This window comes from Lemur catta, chromosome 25 (assembly GCF_020740605.2).
Source record: "Lemur catta isolate mLemCat1 chromosome 25, mLemCat1.pri, whole genome shotgun sequence".
In the NCBI taxonomy this organism is placed as follows: Eukaryota; Metazoa; Chordata; class Mammalia; order Primates; family Lemuridae; genus Lemur; species Lemur catta.
Genome location: NC_059152.1, coordinates 11,983,865 through 11,998,702, shown reverse-complemented (window position 1 = coordinate 11,998,702; position 14,838 = coordinate 11,983,865). Strand labels below are relative to the sequence as shown.

At 57.4% G+C, this 14,838-nt stretch overlaps 1 protein-coding gene across 2 annotated transcripts in view; it reads left to right on the top strand.

Annotated features, from left to right (window-relative positions):
- The window catches only part of TRIM67 (tripartite motif containing 67), a 33,407-nt gene extending 18,864 nt beyond the window's left edge, over positions 1–14,543 (top strand). For both annotated transcript variants that reach the window (XM_045537287.1, XM_045537286.1), the window contains 9 exons: positions 1,205–1,300; positions 2,957–3,079; positions 4,014–4,124; positions 5,227–5,386; positions 7,438–7,583; positions 9,332–9,470; positions 10,870–11,173; positions 13,060–13,222; positions 14,455–14,543. In XM_045537287.1, the coding sequence (XP_045393243.1) occupies positions 1,205–1,300; positions 2,957–3,079; positions 4,014–4,124; positions 5,227–5,386; positions 7,438–7,583; positions 9,332–9,470; positions 10,870–11,173; positions 13,060–13,222; positions 14,455–14,520 (1,308 nt within the window). In that variant the 3' untranslated portion in view covers positions 14,521–14,543. The remainder of the gene's footprint in view (positions 1–1,204; positions 1,301–2,956; positions 3,080–4,013; positions 4,125–5,226; positions 5,387–7,437; positions 7,584–9,331; positions 9,471–10,869; positions 11,174–13,059; positions 13,223–14,454) is intronic.
- The last annotated feature ends 295 nt before the right edge of the window (positions 14,544–14,838 follow it).

Here is a 14,838-nt window from a genome sequence, read left to right as displayed (position 1 = left end):
TTAAGATGCAGGCTCCTGGGCTTCACCCCAGTTTCCGCGTGGCAGGGCTGGGGCGGAGCCACACGCTGCATTTCCAACAAGCTCCCAGCTGATGCCGATGCTGCCGGGCCAGGACCACACTCTGAGAACCACCGGTGTGGTCTGAAGAATCACATTCACTGATTCATTCAGGCAACTAATATTAATTAGTTGAATTAATACTAATGTTAATGCACGCGCCAGGTGCTCGTCCCGTGCCGGGATACGGCTGCGAACCACGCAAAGTCCCTGTCCTGGGCAGCTTACGTTCTGGGAAGGGGAGACAGAGGGCACACAGGTCTGGGTTGGGGGTGATGAATGTTAGGAAGAGTAAGGCGGGGGGAGGGACAGGGCTATTCTACAGGGTCATGAGGAGTGGTGTCACCGACAAGGTGACATTTGAGCAGAGTCCTAGCAGGGGGTGTGGGGGAGAAGGAGACCTTGGCCTGTCTGATTCCATTTTGTTCCATCCTCAGCTTTTTAATTTGAAAAATGAGAGTCATGTTAAAAATCAAGGTCATCCGTCCGCTCAATAGCTAGGTTTTAAAGACAAATTGATGGTGTGTGTATGTGGTTCCTTAAAGGGAAACCTGATGCCAAAGGCCATAGATTTGAGCTCAGCCAGCAGTTTTGCCCTCGGGCCTCAGCAACTGATCCAACCCCTCACTGGCCACACCCCTCTCTGGGGGGGAGGGGTCCCCAGGGCTGCGGGTATAGACACTGGGTGCACCCCAGGCTAAAAGGAGGCTGTGTAGGTGTGGCGTGGACGAGCTTGGCCAGGGGTCTGGGATGCCCATACATGAGTGCCTTCTATGAGGGGCAGAACTGCTATGGGGAGAGGGGGGCCAGGCCGGCCCCAGGGCTCCCTTTGTCTTCTTGTCCTGAGCTCTGCAAACGCCAGGGCAGGCCTGTCGGCTTCAGCCGCTTAGCTGGGTGCTCCTTAGCTCTCTCCAGCTTTGGGGGCAGACAGAAGAGTGTCTGTAAGTCAATCAACGTCAAGCACTGCTGGCAAAATGAGCAAATGCTGTAAGGACTGAAAGGCAGTAGTGGTCTCTCCATCAACAAGGACAGCGCGTGCGTGGGGTCACTTCTGTCCCCTCGTGTAAACACAGGCTCTCACGGTGGAGTGCACCTTGTGTGCCTTTCACACCTAACGTCTCTTCTCAATACGTGGTATCTCTTTCAGGCACAACTATCTCAGGCCTTAAACGGAGTTTCGGACAAGGCAAAGGAAGCGAAGGAGTTTCTGGTTCAGCTCAAGAACATTCTGCAGCAGATCCAGGTGAGCACAGCTCTGGGCTCGGGAGGTGCACTCGTGTAGACAGTGCGCAAAGATGCAGGGTATCCAGAAGAAAGGGACAGTCTCGTGAGAAGCAGTTATTTTGCGATGGACACTTGAAGGTTAATGTGTCCTGCTGTGCCGGCCTGGCTGCTGAAGGTGCCACGTCCTCACGCCCCTGACAGCCACGGGACACCTGATATGGGCAAGAAATTTCACATGGAGCCAGTTAGAGAGAATCGTACAAGAGAGGGCTGCAAAGATGTGATCTAGCGCTCTACGCAGCCGGGTGGGCCTGTGGGAAATCCGTGTTTGGTGCCCATGCAATCACGGCCTCCAGTAGAAATGCATCATTTACTAGATAGATGTACTCACTGAGCACCTACACGGTGTCGCACATTGCGCCCGACACAGGCTGCAAAGACCAGTGGGGCAGGGGGCTCGGTCTGCAGGGCAGAGAGTGCACACACGCGTGCTGCCGTGTGACAGTGCGTGGGCAGAGGAAAGGTCAGGAGATGAGGGACCCATAAAGCAGTCGCATGTCTGGATGAAGAAAAGGGACCGAAGGCCCCGAATTCCTGATCAGCCCACAAAAGCCGTGCTTCCTAACGAGTTAAAGTGCAGGCTTCAGCCGCAGGGCGTGCTATTAATCAATCACGATGTTGCCGATGTTTCCCGTGGTTCACGGGCAGGAGATGGACCCGTTTGCTAGGGCTGCGTAACAAAATACCAGAGACTGCGGGGCTGAAAACACAGAAACTTACTTTCTCACGGTCTGGGAGGCTGGAGGTCTGAGATCGAGGCGCTGGCAGGGCTGGGTGTCCCTGAGGCCTCTCTCCTGGGCTCGCAGACGCCGTCTCCTCCCTGTCCTCACAAGGCCTTCCCTCCGTGTGTGTCTGTGTCCTGCTCTGCTCCTCTTACAAGGACGCCGGTCATATTGGATTGGGTACGCCCATATGACCTCATTTTAACTTAATTATCCAAATACAGTCACATTTGGACGTTCTGCTGGGGGCCGGTCGGGACTTCAATATGTGAATTTTAGGAGACACGGTTCAGCCTGTAACATGACGTATGGATCCACGCTGGCCTTAGAGACCGGGAAGGATTCTGCTATAAACGGAGAAAGCCCCTACAACAAGGGGACTACTTTTTGGTTTGGCTTACTTTTTTCGGACTATAAAAAGCACAAGTTCATATTGCAGAAATTTTGGAAAGTAGAGAAAACAGAACTAAGAAAAAGTTCACCAATATCCCACCATCGGAGGTGACCACTCTCACCATTTTGGCACGTGTTGTTCCGTTACTTTAGACACACACATGCACACACACACGTGCACGCACACATGCACACACACAACATGTATGGGATTATGCTGTACACAACTTGTATCCTGCCTTTTTTTCTTCTTAACAGTCTTATGAGCATTTCCCATGGTATCTAAAATGGTCTGGGAACAAGATTTGGGTGACTGCAGAATATTCCACCATATAGGTGTGCTGGGATCCACAGGACGCCTCCCTAATTCACGTTTCTATTGTTTCAAATCTAACAACGTCATGGATGACTCTGGGCTGAGCTTCTCTGCAGCACCTCTTTGTCTGTAGCGCTCACCAGATCTCGGCGTCTTCTCTCTAGAGCTCTCTGCTTCCCCCCAGGAAAACGGACTGGACTACGAAGCCTGCCTGGTTGCTCAGTGCGACGCCCTGGTGGATGCTCTGACTCGGCAGAAAGCCAAGCTGCTCACCAAGGTGACCAAAGAGAGGGAGCACAAGTTGAAGGTAGGTACCTGGGCGACCGGTACATTTCATCTCTGTTACGTCCTCCTCCCCCGGTGTGCAGTGGGGCTCACGGCAGGCGCTGGGTGGATGTCAGTGAGTGAACGAGGCAAGGGAGGGGACGCCGTCTGCTTCAGCTACACTGTTGTGACTTGACAGAGGCCATTAAACACCCACGTTCTCTCTCCAGAGCCGAGTCAGACGCCCTGTGTCTTGCTGGCTTCAAGTCAGAAGCCCACGTTCTCTAAGTCCCTGTTTCTTTCTAAGAAACTCGTCTTGTCCTGCTGTTCCCATCTTGCAGGGCAGAAGCGACCAGTGACAGGCCTGGCTTTGCTCAGGCCTCCAGCTCTGCCCCCTTCTTGGGGTTCTGTCTCTGATCTCTTGCACTCGGTAGTCGGCAACGATGCATGGCACCGCTGTCACCCTGAGTGCCTGGCTCAGCCCGGTGCCCTGACGCCCAGACTTGATGAAGGGCTGTCACTGTCCCAGGAGCTCTGTCTGTGCTGGAGACACTTCCTAACTGAATCAGAATATTGCTTTCAAGGAGAGAGGGGATGAGTGCTGGCGATGACCCGTGGTTTGCCAGTGCAGTGGCTAAGTGCCTTGGGTTTCCAGGACCACACCGACAGGTTGGCAGCGAGTCAAGAAGCCAGCCGCCAGTCGTGTGGCATCCCAGATCATGCCCTGTCTCTGCGTTGCTGTCCAGAGTTCAGAACGTTTGCTGTGTTGGAGGTTGTGGCCCCACTTGTTGGGAAGTGAGTGTGTTTACTCCCCAGGAAAGGGGACACGTGGAGCTCGGGAGCAGAGTGAGGAGGGAACTGGTGCGAGTGGTCCAGACCAGCACCGCCTCTTCCCGGGCTAGTTCTCCGGCTCTGGCTGTGGCCTCCCTGCTCTTCCTCCCGTGAGACGCCTGCTGAAAGGAGTGTTCCCATTGCAGATGGTTTGGGACCAGATCAATCACTGCACGTTGAAGCTGCGCCAGTCCACCGGGCTGATGGAGTACTGCCTGGAGGTGATCAAGGAGAATGACCCCTCTGGGTTCCTACAGGTGAGCCCGCCCTGGAAGACTCTAGCTGGCCTTCCTCCCACTCCAGTGCCGCTCCGCAGACCAGCCCAAATCTTAGGCAAGACCCTTCCGTGGCTTGGGGTTGAGTAGAGTCCCCTTCACTCAGTGATTCCAGAAGTTCTAGGCTCTAACGTTGGCTCTGACTCTCACTACCTGTGACCCTAATTTTGCATCGTGCATTAACCAAGGGGATGACATGGCATAATCTCTAGGACCAAAATGCCATTCTGCAATATTTCTCCCATAAATGGGAAAAGACAGTTTTTGCCAAACAAGCTGGATGCATTGCACTGGGAGAAGTGAGTTAGCAGAATCCACACTGCCCGTGTGCAGAGTCCTGCAGGCCTGGCCGGCAACGCGCTGGCTGCCCACAGAGACAGTGCAGCCTCTGTGGGGCCGTCTCTCCAGCATTTAGGCTGACTCAGTGTCATCAGTATCTCTCGGGAACGTGGCAGGGATCCAGCCTCTGTCTCTGGAGAAAATGATGCACCCTCTTGAGGACTCCCCAGGGAGGGCACACAGGATCACGGCTCTCCAGGGACACATGCAAATGTCTGACAAGCAGGGCTTTCCGGCAGAGGAGCGCAGAGCCAGGGGTGTGATGCAGGCAGGGTTTGGAGCCGAAGCTACAGAACAACTTAGAGGGACCACGCCGGGGGAAGTGGACTTCAGAACTCCAGGGGTGTGGTGGTCCTTCAGACACTGGGCCAGACTACTGGCATGTTTCCCCTGGCAAAGTACTAGATCTAGCAAAACATACAATGAAGGATGCTTTTGTATATTAAAAAGTATCATGTATTTCACGACAGGGTTTGGCCCAATTTCTTTAAATAGCAAGTGCTTCTGTTCATTTCCCACGATCGCCCCTTTAAAACAGGATGGAAACAAAACTGCATTTTTATATGACCAGTGTTGTGCGGGCAGGGGTCATTCAATCTCTGCCAGGGCTTGAGAGTGCATGCTTAGCACGGGTCCTTTCTGCCCCGGAGCACCTTAGAGACAAAGTTCCTACCCCTGCGTCACCATTGGCTGCACAGTTATTCCTTTGCAAGTTGAAACCCTAAACTCTTTGCTCCCCTTTAAGATCTCAGACGCTCTGATCAAGCGTGTCCAGGTGTCTCAGGAGCAGTGGGTCAAAGGCGCCCTGGAGCCAAAAGTGTCTGCAGAGTTCGACCTGACCCTGGACAGCGAGCCACTGCTGCAGGCCATCCACCAGCTGGACTTCATTCAGATGAAATGTAGGGGTGAGCCGTGGTTGGCCCCAGTTCAGTCAATCCTTTTTTAATTTTTCTTTAAAAGAGTCTCACTTGGTTGCCCAGGCTGGAGTCCAGTGGCACAATCCACAGCTCACTGCAACTTCAAACGCCTGGGCTCAAGTGATCCTCCCACCTCAGCCTCCTGAGTGGCTGGAACTACAGGTTCACACTAATTTAAAAACTTTTTTTGGGTAGGGGAGGTTCTCAGTATGTTGCCCAGACTAGTCTCAAACTCCTGGCCTCAAGCAATCCTCCCAACTCAGTTTCCCAAACTTCTAGGATCATAGGCGTGAGCCACCTTGCCCAGCCCAGTCAGCGCTTCGAAAGAGGCGACCAGTCTGAGGGGCAGCTCAGTGCCGTCGGGAGAACTGTGATGCACGGAGTGTAGGAAATCTGGAGTCCCAGACCTGGGTTCAAGCCCCCGCTCAGCCCCCACTCACTGTGTGAGCTGGGGCAGGAGACACCCAGGCTGAGGCTGAGCCTCCCATGTGTAAAGTGAGGGTCGTTTGTTCATCCAGAAATACTGGAGTGTCTACTACGTGCCAGGCACCATTCAGGATGAAGCAGGGAACAAACTGACAAACCTGGGGGCACGTGCAAAGGCACTGAGGCAGGAGTATGTTTTCTGTGTTCCAAGAAGAGCAAGTTGGGTTCAGAGAGCCAGGGGGGACACACAGCTAGGGTCAAGTAACGTTTGTGTCACTTGCCCCATTACAAAGCCGGCAGGTGATGGCCAGAACCAGAGTCCTACACTCTGCCTCTCCGGAGGTGCCAAGGGCACATTTGGGAGGGGAAATGGAAACCGTCTGGCTTTTTGTGGCCTGGGGGCCACACTGCAGGATCTGTGAACTCAGGAAGTCCCACCTGCAGAGCATGTGCCCGTTTTTAGACTGCAGAGAACACAAGTCTCTTGCACATTCCCACGCTCCTCACTCCCACACAGCTTGCACCTCGGGTGGGGCTGGGAATGCCACCTGCCCCGGTGTGAATGAGATGCAGTGCCCAGGGGCAGGGGAAGCTTGGCAGAGTGGGGGAGCTGCAGTGGGAGGGAGAGGTCGCCCCAGAAATTTACGGTGCGGAGGGAGGAGGCTTGGGGCCACACCAGAGGCTGCTTCTTACTGGGTGGGGTCATGGGGTTCAGAGGGGGACTGGGAGAGCAGAATGGCAGAGCCCAGGGGACGGAGAGAGGACTGCCCCGGCTGGTTACCCGAGGGCCGGGAGTCGGGCTGTGCTCACTCAGCCCTGGCACCACGTCTGTGATGAAGGCAGGGATTTCTCCCAGCTAAAACCTGGAATATAGCGCCCTGCTTCTGGGAGCAAAATGTATAGTTTTAGAAAACCAATATTGCAATTTTCCCTTTTAAAAAAAGATCAGAGTGGACTATATCTATTTTTAAAATCTCTTAAGCCTGAATAGAGCTGGAAGATTTTTAAAATTCTCCCACTCTCATCTTAATAGAACTTACGATACAACTGATTCAAGTCCTTAACTCTTTGGGCTGACTGTCCAGTACTCCAGGATGGCTTCCCCGGCCCGGATCTGGTCCTTTGACCTATTTAATGCTCCCAGTGGAAGTTCAGATGCGTCTGTCCCACCTTCCCAGCCGCAAGTGCAAGCCGCGGCTCTCGCTGGGCCCACGTTGGCTCGTGCTGTGCCTTGGTGGCACGTGGAACGTGGCCGGAATTCCTCGTGTGCTCCTCACAAGTCTGGGAGTCAAAACCAGCGGTTCTCAATGGGTGGAGGGACGAGAACATGCTTTCTCACAGGCTCAGAGGGTGGGGCATCTGCCCTGGCCCCCTGAGATTCCAGCACACCCTCTAGGGCGGAGACGTGCAGGGTCACCTGTGCCTGCCCCACCCCCAGCCCACCTGGAGACAGACGCCCGGGAGGCTGAGAGTGAGCACAGGGTGGCCAGGGAGGAAATTCAGCCTCGGGGTCCTCCGGGGGCCAGGAGCTCCTAGGATGGGGGCAGGGCAGGGGGCAGAGCTGGGCCCCTCCGAGGGCATCGTGTGCTAACCCGTGTGGGTCCCTGTCACAGTGCCGCCTGTCCCCTTGCTGCAGCTGGAGAAGTGCTGCACCCGCAACAACAGCGTCACGCTGGCCTGGAGGATGCCGCCCTTCACCCACAGCCCCGTGGACGGCTACATCCTGGAGCTGGACGACGGTGCCGGGGGGCAGTTCCGGGTGAGGCCTCGCTGCTGGTTCGCGGGGGTGGGGTCCTCATGCAGAGGCCGGGAGCAGGTCTCACTGCCCCAACCTCGGGACCAGCCCTGCTGCCCTGCGGGGCGTCGGCGTGGGGCCGGAGCAGAGCTCAGAGAAGGTGTCACCTGCATGTACTTCCCCCCCTCGTTTGCCCCCCACCCTGCATGCAGCAGCACGTGCCCTCGCCAGGCTCCTCACACCGTGACTTGTCTGGCTCACGGACTATGTCAGCCGGCCTTGTCTTGGGGAGGGACACGTTTCAGGAGAGGAGGAAGCAGTCTCTGGCCCTCCTGTACCTGGCGAGGTGCTGGCACGAAGGATGATTGGTTGTTGCACTGGGTTGACATCCTGCATTCGTGTCCCCATCGATGGGCTGCTGTGGGGCAGGAGAGGCGCTTAGTGAGCCAGAAATGCAGCTTCTACCCCCCCCACCCCGCCCCCGTCTGCTGGAAAGCCTGGGACAGCCCCCAGCCCACCCCCGACCCCCACTAGCGCACTGCCTTGAGATTCACTCGTGAAATTTGGGTTGGATTGAGTACCGGGGGGCACAGGCTCTGCGCCGTCTCAGGTCACCTGTGCCGTGTGGGCCCCGTCACTCCTATCGTGCCAATAAGCTGAGAACGGAGAGATCCTTCTCCAGAAACCAAGAGGAAAGCCTGTGATTTTTTAAAATGCGAAGGAAAAAAAGACCGTTTGGAGATAGTAAAAGAAGCAGCCGCAGAGCTCAAAGGGGGTCCCTCCTCTCTGAGACACAGCCACTAACGCAAGCTAGACCCGGGGTGAGGGTTCCTGAGGGACCACGTCTTCCAGAGGGGAGAGTGTGGGCTTTGAGTGCGGCCGGTCCTGGATTTGAGCCGTGGCTCCTAAACAGATCGGCCGTGATCGTGGGCAAGTTTCCTACCTTCTCTGGGTCTCCCTGTGTGTAAAATATGGAAAGTGACAACAATCTCGGGTGTGAGAGGACTAAACACCTTATGCAATGCCTGGCACACGGCCATTGTGATCAGTAACAAGTGAAGAGCAGCCCGCTAGACACGCAGGCAGGAGAGAAGTTTTAGACAAACCAAGCAGAACACGATGACAGCTAGGACCAGGTGGCTTTGAAGAGAATAGGAAGCAAAGTAAGTCCCTAGAAAACGATCTCTGGGGTCCGATGCAGAGACGTGTCACCCGCTGGAGAGACAGGGGAAGCTGCAGCTCCCGGAGGGCCGAGGAGGGGGGTGCCAACCTCAGAGGTGGGGGAAGGAGACGCGACGTCCCCCCGGGCTCCAGAGTCCCGTCTGACGGGTGGCTCTCAGCAGAGGCAGGACGTTCTGGCCGGCTGCAGACCTGGGTCCCGGCTTCACGAGGACCCTGCCGCCCCGCACAGCCGCACGGGCAGCCAGTGGCAAGGTGTCCGTGCCTCGCTGGTCAAGGTCTGTGACCCAGCCGCCACTGATCACAATTTCCTGTAGTCAATAGTTCTATTAGGGCGAGAGCACTTGTGTGCGTTTCTTTTTAATTAAAAAAAAATTTTTAGAGACAGGGTTTCACTATGGCGCTCAGGCTCACCTTGAACTCTGGGGTTCAAAGGATGCTCTTGCCTCCGCCTTCCAAGTAGCTGGGACGACAGGTGCGCTGCCACGCCGACCATAGCGCCTTGGATGTCCGTGTGTGTCCAGCAACCATTTACTGAGGGGAATGTTCCGGAGGCTCCGGGAGCCTCACGGGCGGCCCTGGCTGTCTTTCAGGAGGTGTACGTGGGCAAGGAGACCCTGTGCACCATCGACGGGCTCCACTTCAACAGCACCTACAACGCCAGGGTCAAAGCTTTCAACGCCTCCGGCGTCGGGCCATACAGCAAGACCGTCGTCCTGCAGACGTCGGACGGTGAGCACGGGGTCTCTCGGTGGGAGGCACAGGGTCATCGTTTTGTCCAACCCAGTGACACCTGCAGCGGCTCTGACGACTGGGGGCCCTGGACACAGCTGTGCTCTCCCTGGGTGAGCCCCTGGGGAGGAGACGCCCTGCGGCCCAGCCCACTCTTCATCCCCTCGATGGGGAAACCATCAGAGGCTTAGATGGAAAAGGGAGGAAGGGAGGGAAGGAGGGGCCGGATGAGGGTGTCTCAAGTCTGCACGCGGCTCCCTGCCTGCACCCTCCTCCCCGTGAGCCAGGAAAGGAAGGATCGTCCCTTTACCTCACTGTGTGGGACTGCGAAAGGGGACTGAATGAGGATTAGCTTCTCCCACCTCTGAAGGGCGCAGGAGCGAGGGGGACAGTTCCAGACAAGAATGCCCCACGGCGGGCCCTGGATTCGAGCCTTTCTTGCAACGGGAACACGCAATGCCCGATGCCAGAGTTCAGGTCTGATGGTTTATGCACCCAGCTGCACCCTTTCGGGTTGTAGGCAACAACAGCACATTAATGTTCAGTGGAATTGTGATCCGTATTCAGTGGGAAGCGATGATGGAGGTAAAAAACACGTTGCAAAGATAGTCCTGCCCCACCGGGCCCAGGCTGGGCTGCAGAGGCGGTTTCCCACCCCCACCAGTCCCGGGGGCAGTGCCAGCCCTGTACGTGCCCACACATCTGACGGCTGGATGGTCTCCCGGGGCAGGGAAGAGAAGCAGCAGGTGTCAAAGGGCACAGCCGGGGGGCACTTTTCTGAAAATGGTGAGACCTGCAGAGTCGTTTTATTATCCACACCCCCAGAGGAGAGCTCACTGGCGCTCTCGGCCCCTGCACCCTCCAGCCTAGAGGTGGGTGGTCCTTGCTCTGTGCGTGGTGGTCACAGTTTCAGGGTAAGGGCCTTGCTTCCCGCAAACTGGGGGGTTCGGAGAACAGACGGGGGCACCACCCGATGGGCTGCAAAACGGAGAATTGGGCTGTGACCTCGGCCACATCCCTGCCTGCGAGGTGGACCCTCCACACCTGCTTCCCCTGAACTCGGAACGGGGGGTGAAACATTTGGAAGGGTGTTGCAGACTAAGACCCCGGGAAATGCATCTCGATTTGGAGATTTAGGGCCTGAATGTCTGCATTCCTTGGCAAGGCCGGGCTCGTGGGACTGGGAACTTGGACGCACACAGAGCAGGGCGTGTGTGTGTGTGTGTGTGTGTGTGTGTGTGTGTGTGTGTGTGTGGTAGGCACACAGGGAAGACCATTCAATGCGGGTGCCAGCTTTCTAACAGAGACGAGTGAGCCCATGCCCCTGAGCCCATTAGGGACAGCTAGCAAGTTCCATGGAGGAGCCTGACCCTGCTCCTCTCGCCTCCATCCTTTTCAGTGGCCTGGTTCACGTTTGACCCCAACTCTGGGCACCGGGACATCATATTATCCAACGACAACCAGACGGCCACCTGCAGCAGCTACGACGACCGGGTGGTGCTGGGCACGGCTGCGTTCTCCAAGGGCGTGCACTACTGGGAGCTGCACGTGGACCGGTACGACAACCACCCAGACCCGGCCTTCGGGGTGGCCAGGGCCAGCGTGGTCAAGGACATGATGCTGGGCAAGGACGACAAGGCCTGGGCCATGTACGTGGACAACAACCGCAGCTGGTTCATGCACTGCAACTCCCACACCAACAGGTACGTGTGCGGGGCGTGGGGCGGGGGTGGGAATGAGGGTCCTTTGGGCCAGTGTCCCTCCTGCTGTCCCCAAGGCCAGGTGTCAGGAATGGGGGAGTGTTTCCAGCCACTTGGGTCTCCAGTTTCCAGGAGGCTTTGACTCTGGCCAGGCAGCAGTGGCCACCCCCACCTGCAGCCCAGACGAGGGATGGCACGGTGACCAGAGCAGCACCAGCCCGGGGGTGGGGTGGGGGGTGGGGGGTGTCCCGTGTCACCCAGCAGGCCACACAGCGGGATGCTCGGCTCGCGGTTTTCTCTCTGGTTCGGCTCCGCTTTCCTTTACAACCATCTGCCCAGGTGCGAGTCGCTGCAGAGCCGCGGTGGGCACGGCTGTGGCCGGCATCCTCGCAGCTGCGGCCCGGTCACTGCCGGCCGTTGTCTGGAGCGACCCCGCCACTCCCCTGGTCTCACGTGGGCTCGAGCCTTGGCGGGGCCTTCACCCGGGCAGGCCTGGGAGGCGAGGGCAGGCTGGCGCTCCCCGGGCATGTGTCTGTTAACAAGGGCGCCCACAGGTGCAGCTCCGACCTGAGGCTGGCCCTGGGGTGGTGTGGCCCAGGGGACGCAGGAGACTGTCCCGTGTGGTGCAGACTCCGCAGCCCCCCTGGGCGTTGGCCACAATGCCCCTCCTGGGGGGACTGGGAGCGATTCTCGGGCCTACGCTGCCCCTTCCAGCCCCTTGGTGCCACCTCCTCGCTGGGAGGGGCAGAAGGAGAGTGGGGGCCGGAGAAAGCCCAGGCGGAATCTGTCCTCTTTGCACACCCTCCTCGTGCCACAGGGGCGGAGCAGGTTCTAGAGGAAACCTGGGCAGGGGGACGTTGGGCCCCAGCGCTGACCTGGGCCCAAGGCTCCGCTCAGGTGGGAAGCACCTTCCTGCACCTGGGGTCGGTCAATGCGCCACCTGGTGGTCACCGTCCACATAGCACCAAGGGCCCAGTTCTAGGTCCTGTTTCCCACCTGCCGGATCCTGCCCCGGGGCACCTTCAGGAAACCCGCCCTTCCAAGAAAGACCCTTTGGTTAGTCCGCCAGATGCTCCTCACAGCTCACCTTCTGCCCAACGAGCTGGTTCTGGCTGATCAACTCATTTGTAATCAGAAAGGACAAGCACGGTTTTCTTGGCAGAGCTGAGAAGCCCAAGGTCAAGGCTAGAGGACCTCAGCCCTTAGAGAAGGGAAGGGAGAGTTGGCAGATTCGGCCCATGGAGACAAGGGGAGGTCAGCCAAGGCCCCCCGGGACAGCTCCTCACTTAGAGATTCCCTCCCACCCAGGGGGTAGGAATCCCCACCCAGCGCCACAATGTACATTCTCAGGGTCCCTTGTGGGTGCCTGGGGGGCTGGTGACTCAGCCAGAGGACTTGACTACGATTCAGCACCCCTCCCCCGGCCATATCCTGCCTTTTAAGGAGCCCCAGGACGTGTCCGGGAAGATGAGCCAAAGGAGGGTGGGGCTCCTCAAATTTTCCTGGGTGTCTGAGTCTTCACCAAGATCCACACCCTCACTTGACCAAACAGAAAAAGGCACCAAATTAGTTATTTTCTTTAGCAGGTGACGGCGCCTCTCTCACCCACGCTCCATGCTCTGCTCATCAAAACCCTGCTTGCTTGGTGTGCAGGTCCCAGACACTGTCAGAAAGCGGGGGTGGGACAGCCTGGTTCCTCTAGGGTAGAATCTTCATGCACGGCCTGTGAACAGGGCGTACCCTGCAAGAGCAGCTCAGACGCCGAGAGGCATAGTGCACCCCACCTTGGGGGCTGTGGTTCCCAACACCCTGTAACTCATGCTCCTGAGTTGTCACCTACATCGCAGGCTGAGTGTGGTGATGGGTCTTCCCCGGGCTTCTCTTCCCAGGACGGAAGGCGGTGTGAGCAAGGGGGCCACGGTCGGCGTGCTGCTGGACCTGAACAAGCACACCCTGACCTTCTTCATCAATGGGCAGCAGCAGGGCCCCACGGCCTTCAGCCACGTGGACGGGGTCTTCATGCCAGCCCTCAGCCTCAACCGCAACGTGCAGGTACCGCGCACCCCCAGGCCGGAGCCGGTCTGGCCGCTCCCCACGGTGGGCTGAGGGTCTCCGCAGCACATGTGGGCATAGCGGGCCGTGAGGAAGCCGCCTGCAGTGCCTGCCCAGAACTCACCTAGCAGCCTGCCTTGGGCGTTCCCTGGAGACAGCCCCTTCTTTCTATTTATTTATTCATTATTTAATTTTTTTTATTTTTATTTTTTCAGAGATAGGATCTCAGTCTGTCACCCAGGATCTAGTGCAGTGGCATGATTATACCTCACTACAGCCTTAAGCTCCTGGGCTCAAGCAATCTCTTTCTGCCTCTGCCTCCCAAGTAGTTGGGACTACAGGTGCATACCGCCACAGCTGGCTAATTTTTTTTTTTTAGAGATGGGGTCTTGCTATGTTGTCCAGGTTCATCTCAAACTCCTGGCCTCAAGCAATCCTCCTGCCTCGGCTTCCCAAAATGTTGGGATCCCAGGCATGAGCCACCGTGCCCAGCTAGGCAGTCCCTTCTAACTTGCTCACTTGGAAGGAGCAGGGACCCTAAGGCGGCAATTTCCAGAAAAGGGGATCTCTGGGGAGGAGGGCCCAGTCCTTGGGGAGTGCTGATGGCTCAGGAGCCTGACAAGAGATAGATGAAATGAGAGCCCAGAGGGTGTGAGGGGGAGAGCAACCTGGGACTGCCATCCCTTGACTCTAGTCGGTCCCCTTCCCCGGGGTGGGGAGTGGAAGGCGGGAGAGGCAGGGTCCTGCGTCGGTACCGCCAGCCCTGAGTATTGATGGGTCTGTGGCATCGGGTCGGTTTGCACCTCCACTCATCTGCAGAAGGTATTTGAGGCGACCTGCAAGGTGGGCCATTATTCCGCAGGGTGATTAGAACAGCGTGGGAAAGGAAGGAGGGCCGTGGAAGGGATAGACACGAGTGCACAGCCTGGAGAACCAGTGTGCCCACGGCAACAGGGCACCCCCTCGCCTGGGCTCTGGCAGCTCTGGCCAAAGGGGAACCCGCAGGGGTGTGATTCCCATTACGAGGAAAGAGGCACAAACCAACACGGACCTTAATTCATGCTATTGGGCGATGTACTAAACAGCACGCTCAACAGTACCGAGTAGCCCTGGGTATGCGTGGGACGGCCCTCGAGCAAGCAGGGGACGCCGTGTGTGGCTGCTATGCCGTCAGAGCCCTCGGTCCGGGTGGCAGCCTCTCCCACCCTCAATTCCCCTGTCTTCTTTTCCAGGTCACCCTGCACACAGGATTGGAAGTGCCGACAAACCTGGGGCGGCCAAAGCTCTCAGGCAACTAACTAGCTCCCAGCTCCAGCAGTCCAGCCGTGCGCCCCGCCGTCCCCACGGAGCTCCAATAACCCCAGAGGGCAGGACAGGCAGGTCGTGGGTGCAGCCCAGCAGCCACAGAGTGTCCTCGAGACATGTTTTCTTTGGGGGACAGGGAGCGTGTCTGCAGGCCGTGCCATTGCTGACACTGAGTGGTCCGCACGGTGTGCGTTTTCCCTTCATTGTACCTGGATGTCACAAATCCCACCGAGAAGGACCTTCCTCAAGGGAGTGAGAAGGCATTTGCGTTTTATGTTTATGTTTCCTGCCATCTGTTTTCAAAGCTTGCC